This window comes from Meriones unguiculatus, chromosome 6 (assembly GCF_030254825.1).
Source record: "Meriones unguiculatus strain TT.TT164.6M chromosome 6, Bangor_MerUng_6.1, whole genome shotgun sequence".
In the NCBI taxonomy this organism is placed as follows: domain Eukaryota; kingdom Metazoa; phylum Chordata; class Mammalia; order Rodentia; family Muridae; genus Meriones; species Meriones unguiculatus.
Window position 1 is genome coordinate 44,575,601 of NC_083354.1, and position 10,932 is coordinate 44,586,532.

Genomic DNA, 10,932 nt, shown 5'->3' on the forward strand with positions numbered 1-10,932 from the left:
AAGTTACTCTGTAACCGTTTTCCCGAATAACCACACGGAGAGACTATGATTTCTTTAACTAGCACAGAGCACAATACTGAGCAATAATTACTCCATTCCAAACCTCCAAGCTAGACTAGCTCCCTCCCATTCAGAATCTTCCCCCAGCCATATTTGCTCTCCAGTTGTCTCCTAGAGAGTGATGTAGAGAAATCAGCATTTGAATAAGCAAGGGTAAACCGTACCCAGTCCACAGAAACATTATGCCAACACTTATCAGGTCCTGAGCCTCCAGCTTTGTCTGCTGACCTGTCCGTGATGGCTATTCTTGGTTGCCAGCTACATCTGGAATGAACTACAATCCAGAAATGGAGGGCACACCCATCAGAGATTATTTTTGCTTAGTTTGAAGCGGGTGGATCCACTTCTGGTCTGGTTCTTGAGGTAAGAAGACATACCTTTAATCTGGGCCACACCTTCCGCTGGAAGCCTGCATAAGAACATACATGAAGGAAGTTTTTGCTCTTTGCCTGGTTGCCCTTGCCTGGCTAGCACATCCATTCCTTCTCTGGCATTGGATCCTATTTATTTGGGGTTCCAGCATGTACTAAAAATCAGCTGAGACTAGCCTTGTAAACTGAGCAACTACTGGATTCTTGGACTTTCCATTCACATCCTGGATTAACTGGACTGCAGCCTATAAGTCAGTCCTATAAATCATATATATATATATATATGTATGTATATGTATGTATATATGTGTATATATTAATGTATATGTGTGTATACATATATATATGAGAGAGAGATTAATTCTATTAGAACCCTGGCTAATACATGACCTCACACTAGATGCCAACTTCAGGAATGCAGGGCTCTGTGCCGGGACCTTGCACAGTTCTGATCTGGAAGGTTCTGACACTTCCACCTAACCAGTCCTAAACTGTTTGCCTGGCCTGTCTGATCTCTCCATGGAAACACCAGTAAGACTGGACCTAACCTCTCCTTGTTTCTCTCAGCTGCCTTCTCGCCAAAGCTGGAAATTCCCCTGTGAACTCGAGGGCACACAAGGACCTTTCTCCATGACCTGGGAGAGTGAGAAACTTGGTTTTCCTGAGCTGTTTCTGTGGCTGTTTTTGTGAAGTATTGATTATTACATGAAAGAACGCATGATTGTGTGTGGAGTCAGGGGTGGGGGAGGAAGAGGGGTTGGAAGAGGAAAGTGATCTTTGAACAATAAAGAGGAAAGACAGGGTAGGGAATACATGAGACATGAAAAGCAGAATGGGAGACCGTTTTAGGATGAACCTCACATTAGAAGCCAACTTCAGCCATGCAGGGCTCTGTGATCCAGCAAAAGGGACAGGGGGCATAGGAGAGGACATTAGGGGAGGGGGGCAAATTAGAAGAAAGCATGATGATATGAGTCTATTAACCTGCCATCATGAAGCCATTATTATGGATATCAAGGTAAGAACTGACTTGAAAACTAGAAAAGGATGCATTAGAGAGTAGCCCACATACAGCCATCAAAGGCCACAGTCACGTAAGTCACATGACCTGCACTAAGCGGCAGATTTCCTGGTGCAGGAGCTAGGGAGCCCAACCAAGGTTGCCTGGGGGAGGGGAGATGCAATCAGAGGTGGCAATGGGAACAAACTGATAGCGCTGGCTTGGCATCAGCCTAGAAAACTGCCTGACCTGTTTAAACAGGGTTCTACCGTGACCAGGCCACCATTCTGCTGTACCATGGCTTCTCTTTGGAAAAATCCTTTTCAAAAGACACAGGATGGCTTGTAAAGGTTCAGTTGGGAAACAAAGGTACTATAGCTACAAGAGGACCAATTGGAGTGACAGCAGCAGACAAGGGGGATAGAATTAGCTGAGGGTTTTCATCCTATCCCTCCTCAGCCCCACAGGCTCACCCTGTTATAGTTTGGCTATGAAGTATCCCCCACAATTATCCATAACTCTGGTTCCAGGTCATCTGAGGCCTTCTCCTGACCTCCTCAAGCACCAAGCACACATGTCATATGTACACATACATGCAGGAAACACACACAAGAAAATGTTTTGTTTTTTTTTTTTTTAAAACCTGGCACATAGCCTCACATCAAGGCTGGACAAGTCAGAGGAAAAGGGCCCATAAATAGACAAAAGAGTCAGGGACGGCCCTCGCTTCCACCATCAGGATTCCCACAAGAACACCAAGATACTCAGCCGCAACATAGGCGCAGAGGACCTAGCACAGACCACCACAGGCTCCCTGGTCTCTGCAAGTCCCTGTGAGGCCCCGCCAGTCGATTCTGTGGGCCCTGCTTAAAAACAACAAAAAAAAAAGGGCAGCGGTGGTGCATGCCTTTAATTCAAGCGCGCAGGAGGCAGAGGCAGGTGCATCTTTGACTTTGAGTCCAGCCTGACCTACAGATCTAGTTCCAGGACAGATAGGGCTACACTGAGAAACCCTGTCTCAAAAAAACCAAACCACACCAAACCACACCAAACCAAACCAAAAACAAACACAACAACAAAAGCCATGAGAAGACAGGCAACATGAAACAGGGCAGCAATTCTTGTGGGCAGCCCCCAAGGCTACACTGTGAGAAGCTTCGGGAGTGAAACCAAAATTGCAGTGAAGACTCCGGAAGTCGGAGACGCCAAGAATGGGGCAAGTCTGCCGGCCTGAACAGGACATATGGTGGCAGCCAGAGAAGTAGAGAGCAAGGCTACTCAAGCCCTCTGAGGCTCACTATCTGCCACCATGTGCCCCAAAGGCCAGACATGGCACTACAGGAGGGTAATGTTTGCCCTGCTGGGTTTCAGCCTTGTAATCCTTCAGCCAGTGTCCCCTCGGTCCAGGGTGGTTCCCTGCTACTCTCCCCAGGAATGGGACTGTTTGGTCTGCAACCCTGCATGTTGAAAGTCTGAGACCCTGATTTTCTTTCTCTCACAGTTAGGCTTTGCCTTTGGTGGGAGACAAGTGTGGACCTTTGAGAAACGCTGGAACTGGGCCTGGAGAGATGGCTCAGCCTTTAAAGGCTAGGCTCGCATCCAAAACTATAGTAGATAAAATGCTGGAACCGTCAGAGTGTGCAGTTACTTGTAAATAATTAAGTGTATTTTGCTCAGAGAGATGGACACGAGCCCTTTATTCGTCAAAAAAAGTTTGCAGCGGTGCTGCTGAATGGTGACTAGATCATGAAGGTTTCAGTTCCGACAACGGATAAACTACTGATTAGTTCATAGCTTTCAGGAGTGGGACCAACGTGGAAGAAGTAAGTGACTGGAGGAATGCTTTGAAAGGCATATCTTGTCCCCTGCTCTCCCCCTCCACTTCTCCCCTTTCTCTCCCTGGCTGACATGAGGTAAGTTTCTTTCCTTTAAAGGTTTATTTATTATGTACACAGTCCTCTGCCTACATTTAAGCTTGCGCACCAGAAGAGGGCATTAGATCACATTATAGATGGTCATGAGCCACCATAAGGTTGCTGGGAATTGAACTCATGATCTCTGGAAGAGCAGTCAGTGCTCTTAACTTCTGAGCCATCTTTTCCAGCCCATGAGGTAAGATTTTAACTCTGCCACATCTTTCTATCAGGTTATATCACTTCTCCAGTGGCCCAAAAGTGATGGAGTGAGCCCACAAGATTCCTCAGCCACTAAAGGCTCTTGCTGCCAAACCTGGTGACCTAGTTTGGTCCTCCTGACTCTCTCGGTGGAAGGAGAGAACTAGTTCTCCAAAGCAATGAAGGCAGCGGCAGACCATTGGCTGAAATCTCTGAAATTATAAGTCGAAATAAACTGCTTCCCTGGGCTGGGGATGGAGTTCAAATAGAGGAGTACTTACTTCACATACACAAGATCCTAGGGTTTGATCCTCAAGGCCACCAAAAACAGACAGACAGACAGATAGGTAGATAGACAGACAGACAGATAGATATGTAGGTAGATGGACAGACAGACGGATGGACAGACAGATATGTAGGTAGATGGATGGACAGACAGACAGATGATAGATAGATAGATAGATAGATAGATAGATAGATAGATAGATAGGCCAGAGAGAAAACTTGCCCTAAGGTTTCTATTGCTGTGATAAACATCATGACTAAAAGCATGGTAGAGAAGGATTTATTTGGCTTATGTTTCCACATTACAGTTCATCTTTGAAGTCAGAACAGGAACTCAAACAAGACAGGAACCTAGAGGCAGGAGCTGATGCAGGGGCCATAAAAGGGTGTTGCTTAACTGGCTTGCTCTATATGGCTTGCTCAGTCTGCTTTTTTATAGAACCCTGGACCGCTAGCACAGGGGTTGCCCCGCCCACAATGGGCTGGACCCTCCCATATCAATCATTAAGAAAGTGCTCTACAGGTTTGTCTACAGGCCAATGTTTTTCTTCTGTTTTTTCCAGACAGAGTTTCCCTGTGTGTAGCCCTGGCTGTCCTGGACCTCACTTTGGAGCTGTGACACCCCCATACACACCAACTCCCAGTCTCCCAGCACAGCCTACTCTTACAGAGGCATTTTCTCTATTAAAGTTTCCCACTCTCCAGTGACTATAGCTTGTGCAAAATTGACATAAAACTCAGCTGGAAACAACTGACCCTTTGCCAACTTAACACACAAACACATCAGTGTTGAAGCCCCGACCTCTCTTATTTCTTCCCAAGATCACATGTCAATATGAACATCACAATATAAAATGTTCCAAACTTTAAAAGTCCCACAGTCTTTAAAAATTCAAATATTTAAAAGTTCAGTCTCTTTAAAATATCAAAACTCTCTTTTTTAAATCCAAAGTCTCTGTAACTCCAAAATCTCTTCACAGGTTTAAAGTCTCTCGGCTGTGGGGTTCTGTAAAATAAAAGATTTTCTTATCTCAAGAGGAAAGAACCAGGAAACAGCCACAATCAAATCAAAGCAAAGCCAAGTTGAAGCTGTGTAAATAAGTCAATGTCCAATGTCTGAGAGTCACTCTCCATCTTCTGGGATCCTCTAAGGGGCTGGGGTCACATTCTCTGGCTCCACAGCCCTCTGCAGCACACACAGTTTGTCTTCTAGGCTCTGGCTGGCTCCACTCCACTGCTGCTGTTCTCGGTGGTCGCCCCATGGTACTGGCAGACCCCAAACACAGGTGTCTCCTGGTACAACTGGGCTGCACTTTCCCCAAGAGCCTCTCCTGGGCTCTCCTCATGGCCGCAAGCCTCAACTTCTCTCCATGACCCCTTCAGTCCTGGGCCTTCAACTGCTGCTGAAGCTGTACTTTTACCAATGGCCTATCCTTGCCTCTCACAGTGCTGAGCCCTCAGCTGCTCTCTGTAACCCCTTAATTCCTTCAAAACCAGCACCTCCTGGATTGACTCTTAGGCCACCAAGCTATGCTGCCAGTGTGAGGTTCAGCCTTGGCTGCCTCTGGAACACATCTTTTGTATGCCGACTCTCAGGAAACACTTCCCAGAAGATTTCACCTCAGTGACACTGGTCTCTTTTTAGTCACCACCATTTCTCAGCTCCAGCTAACCAGCATCAAACATCCCAGTAATGCAAAGGTTTCACTTCAATGGTGACAGTCTCTTGCTACACAGCCGACTCCTCAGATGCAGTCTTAATTCAAAACTTCACAAGCCAGGCCTCCATTACCCCTAACATTCTTCTCTTCCATGCTCTTACAGAACATCTCATTGAGCTCTCAACACTCAATGACTTTTCTACCCACAGTTCCAAAGCCCTTCCACAACCTCCCCAAAACAACACGATCAGTTCTGTTGTATCAACACAGTGATACGCCACTATATTGGTACTAATTTCTGTCTTCGGGTTATTGTTGCTATGATGAATAGAACACCATGCCTAAAGCAAGTTGGAAAGGAAAGGGTTGGTTTATGCTTCTATATCACAGTTCATCATTAAAGAAAGCCAGGACAGGAACTCAAACATTACAGAAACATGGAAGCAGGAGTTGATGCAGAGGCCATGGAGGGGGGCGGGGAATGTTGCTTACTGTCTTGCTCATCATGATTTGCTCAGCCTGCTTTCTTATTGTAGAGGAATTTTAATCCAGTAACATGGCTGCTTTGGTCACATCCAAAGACTGTCTAGGTCTGTGTGATATGGCTGGAGTGCAGACATGCCCTTAGCACACACCTTTAATCCCAAACAATGAAGGTAAAGTTAGTTTGTAGAAGCACTCATGTTTGAAAGTGATGTCTAATTATGTGAGGCGAACAAAGTGCCAAACGAGAAAAGATTTGACAGAATAGGATATGCTCAACTCTCAGGAGAACAGAAAGGAAAGTGGGGCGACCAAAGAGAGAGCAGGGCAGAGAGAGAGAGAGAAGAGGCAGTTTTTCTGGGACAGCTCTACAGTGTTGCTGGACTGTCTCTACCCACCAGCCACCCAAGTAATGACACTGAGACCTTTTACTAGTATGAAAGCTTGGCCTTAGTTTAGGGTTGTTCCCAATTAGCTCATGGACCATTACCTTCTCATTCTCTCAATCTCGGGGCACTGTTTCTTTCTCTGTATATAGCTAGGGAATCACACACACACACCTGATTCTTTGCCAGAGTTCCTGTCTCTGTCAGATGTCCTGCCTAGCCTCTCCTGCTTTGCTATACAGTGTTCAGCTCTTTATTAAACAATCAGAAGGTGATAGAGATGTTTACAAAACAGGTGATGCTCATAAAAATAGCAATATCAAAGTCCAGCCTGTACTCAGCTGCTTATAGATAAATCAACATTTGAATAATACAAAGACAACCTCTACACAGAGCACAAGAGATTATTGCAACAGGTTGAAGAGAGAACAAAAGGTGAAGACAAAATGAGCCAGAGAAGGAAAAGGAGACAGAAGATCAGAACAGATTACTAGAGTTAATTTGAGGCCAAGCAGAGAAATTCAGTCAGAGGCTGAGAGAGAAGCCAGTTTTAATCAATTATCTTAGAGAGGAGTTTTGGGCCAAAACAGCTGAGCTGAAACAGTCAGCCAGAGTTCAGAAAGAACAAGAAAGGGTGAGCTTATTCAGCAGTAAGTCTCGGAGGCTGAGAACATTCTAGGCCTAGATTAGGTTGTACAGAGGGAGGCTATAAGCTTCCAGGACCAGGCCTAGGTTAGCAGACAGAGGCAGTAAGTCTCCAAGATGACAATTACATCAGGTGAATAAAAGATACCTTTACATCTTGTAGAACCCAAGACCACCAGCCCAGGGATGGTACCACCCGCCATGGGCTGAGCCCTCCCACATCAATTATTAGGAAAGTGCCCTACAGACTTGCCTACAGCCTAATCTCATGAAGGCAGCTTCTCAATTGAGGCTCCCTCCTCAATTGACTGTCACTTGTGTCCAGTTGACATAAAACTAGCCAGCACATTACTCAACAGTAAAGAGCTCTTACTGCTCTTGAAGAAGATCAGGTGTGATTCCTAGCATCCACAGAGGCGTTTGCAAACATCTGTAACTCCAGTTTCAGGGGACTCAATGCCTCCTCCTGACCTTCACAGGCACCAGCCGCACATGTGGTACACAGACATGCATGCAGGCAAAATGCTCACACACACAAATTACATCACTGGAGAATTTGAAAAAGAAATCTTTCCTCCTCCTTTAAAATTTTCCAGGCATTTTGCCACAGCAATAAAGAGATGAAGAAGACACTCTCCCCACACATTCTGCACCCATTAAAAGGAGGATTTTCCCATCCCAAGGGAAAGTCGGAGAAGAGGAGAATAAAAGCAAGAAAGGTAAGAGGCACAGGTACCTTCTTGGCACAACATGAGCTACTGTCCTCAGTAGCCAACGACAGAACAGATCTGAAGTAGCCAAACCACAGTTCATCCTTGGGGTAGGACAGACTCACTCCCTAAGGACTTTAGTCCACCCGGGGTAGAAATTGAAAGGTGTCTCTTCTTCATCCAATACCTGTGATACCGGAGAAGAGTATCTGGTTTCTGAGTCACAGTTGCCCTTATGACATCATGGTCATCTCCCCCATCAGCCATTCTGGGCCTACTGTAGTTGAAGGAGCAGCCACCAAAAGGGGATGATCACCTAAGGCCCCGCTCTCTACCATGGGCTCTCAATGTTGTGTAAGACGTCAGACTTACTGACCTAGGGATGGGGGATGCTACTTGACAGAGGGAAGTCCCAAGCTAATTTAGGGGGCCCTGGGGATGACTGGGGAGCTGGGCTTCAGGAATTTTTGCAGTGGTGCTGGCTTTTACCTATGACTCCCCATTTTAGTTGCAGAAGTCTGACTCTGACTCGGAACTCGATCTGTTTGAGGAACAGAGGCGACGGAAGGTAGGTGCCACCCAGGACCGTGAATGAACCAGAGTCCCCCTAACCCTAACCTCAGGATTTGCAGAAATGGAGGCGCCATTTTCATTCTCAGTTGGCTCAGTATGGCTCTCTTGTTCCTTAAATCCCCTACCTATCCTAGTAAGCTATGCACAGGACATATGAAGCGTGAGTCACAGAGCAGTGGGAAGTGAGAAGGTACACAAGGGCTGCCATGGACAGGCATGACTGAGAGAGGCAGAAGAGAGGTGAGGGGAGAAGCTAGGGACCTGCGACACCTAGCAGAATCGTGGTTCAGAACTGAGAGTTGGGCTGTAATGGTTCTTCCTTATGAGGACCTCATGAGGTCTTCAGGGTCAGAAAATCTTTCCCTGGGTCCCCTGTGAACACCACAATGCAAGCCTACCTCACTTTATAGAGGAAGCCACTATGGCTCAGAAGATGAGCAGCTATGGCCACAGCCATGAGCGAAACAGAGGTGGAGACAAAAGACGCTACCCATCTCTCGTGTATCCCCACACTGAGCGTCCTGTCCTTTGCCTGGTTAGCGCCATCGTTCAAAACAGCGCCATCGTTCAAAACAGCACCATCCTGCAAAACAGCGCCATCCTTCAGAACTACAATACCACAACCAAAAAAGGATCGAAGCAGCCTGTAAGATCCAGGCGTTTTGGCGTGGATTCCTGTTGAGGCAAAGTCTGTTGTTTGCCGCCCTGAGTGCCTGGGTGATTCAGTGCTGGTGGCGAAACATCCTCCACAGGCACATCCTCAAGAGGCGGCTAGCCCTGCTGAGGATATATGTCATCGAGGAAGAGGCAGCAGTCAGGCTCCAGGCCTGGGTTCGTATGTGGAGGTGCCGTCGCTATTTCAGTCAAATCTGCAACACGCTCTGTGTGGTCCAGGCCCTCGAGAGCAGCCTGATTTTCCAGAAAAACGACATTTTGCAGGTTCAGTATGGAGTTGTCTCCAAGCAGCCAGAGTTCCACATTGAAATCCTTTCCATTTAATGGCCCTGCAGAACAAAGAGTTGGCTTCAAGGCCTAAATAAACACCTGACCTGGTTTTGTGTGTCTCGGTGATTGTCATGCTACAGGGACACCCCCGCCCCGGGGGGGGTTGTCCTTCTTCTTCCTCTTAGGGGAAGATCACCTCCATCTCCACAGGGCCTGGCACCTCCAAACCAAGAAAACGAGGCCCAAGATTTCCGTATCTGTGCAGAGCCAAGTATCCCATTACACAAGCCTGGGGCCACCCCGTCTTTTTGAAGTTGGAATTAAAAGGAACTTAGCTTCACATCGCTAAAGCAATATATGAGATAAGAGTTTCTCTGCCTACTACCAAGTACTTGGTATAATCACTTCTGAGCGCCTCCTCCTAGCACAGAAATAATATAGCCTCCGATTTTGTTGTTGTTTTCTTGTCTTTTCTCTCCTAGAGGAGAAGTCAGAATATTATGGCTTGTACAGCAAGGTTGTTATAAATAGAAACGGAACAATATATTATCTCGCCCTTACGAATATTCTTATGCACTAAGCAAATATTTTGTAAGGTCTAATTAGAGCTCCTCAGAGACAGACCTAAGCAATGTTGCCCTCTCAGCTGTACCATCCGTGCTCTTGTCCGTCTGCATTTTTCTATTGTTTTATCCCAATGGCCCTGTCTCTCTCTCAACCTTTGAATGAGCTTAGTCCTCTATCTTGCTTTTTTCCCTGCACCAGATGAGCTAAAAAATAAATAAATAAATAAAAAATTCAATCTTGTTGGACGGGAGGAAACAAGTTTGTCAATTCCTCACAAGGCTAAGCAGAAGCCAGATGTGGTGGTGAGGTGGTGAGGTGGTGAGGTGGTGAGGTGGTGAGGTGGTCTGGCGGTCTGGCGGTGAGATGGTGCACCTATAATGCCAGTATTTGCAAGGCTGAGTCAGGGAGGACAAACGACTGCGCTACATGGTGAAATCTTGTCAAAAAGGGGGGCATGAGGAGTGGCCGGGGATGTGGCTCAGTGGGTAAAGGCACTTACCTCTAAGCCTGATGACCTGAGTTCCAGTCCCAGAGTCCACATGTTGGAAGAAGAGGAGTGACCCCCACGGCGTGTCCTCTGGGAGGCAGACTGGGGGAAAGCTTAAAGGAAAGAATACAGGAGGGACAACCAACACTACAGACATTTTGAAAAAGTCATGTGGGAGCCTACTATTGCAGAAGCTTTCCAAAATAGAGACATAGGTGAAGAGTTCAAATAGAATGGCCGCACTAGAGGGCAAAGATGCCCTACTAAGCACAACAGGATAGCAAAGCCCAACGCTGGGAATGTGTTACGTCTTTTGAAGTTGTTGGCAAGTGAGTCGCATGGACCCCGAATATTACAGGAGATTGCCGGTGCTCTTGGTTACCTCCATAACTGGATAAGAAGACCCTATTGCTACAGACACCAAACACCTTGAGTCATAGGCCAGAGCCATCAAGCTGATACTCCCATGGAGGCACCGCTCATACTGCCTAGCTTTCATGGTGCTGGGAGGAGACTGGGAATCACCAGTCTTTCCTGGCTGTGAACCCTGTGAGCTACAACAATGCCTGGCCCGTCAAGAGGTGCCACTGGCACACAAATACGTGAGTAACCAAATACTTTCTCACCAAATTTAAGGCCCATTCC

General features: G+C 46.7%; 1 protein-coding gene across 1 annotated transcript; it reads left to right on the forward strand.

The window, feature by feature from the left end:
• Positions 1–7,625: 7,625 nt before the first annotated feature.
• Positions 7,626–9,287, forward strand: Iqcf3 (IQ motif containing F3). The gene is made up of 3 exons (XM_021657041.1): positions 7,626–7,724; positions 8,224–8,283; positions 8,829–9,287. Exons 1-3 carry the CDS (start codon positions 7,626–7,628, stop codon positions 9,285–9,287), a joined length of 618 nt encoding a protein of 205 aa, XP_021512716.1.
• Positions 9,288–10,932: the final 1,645 nt, after the last annotated feature.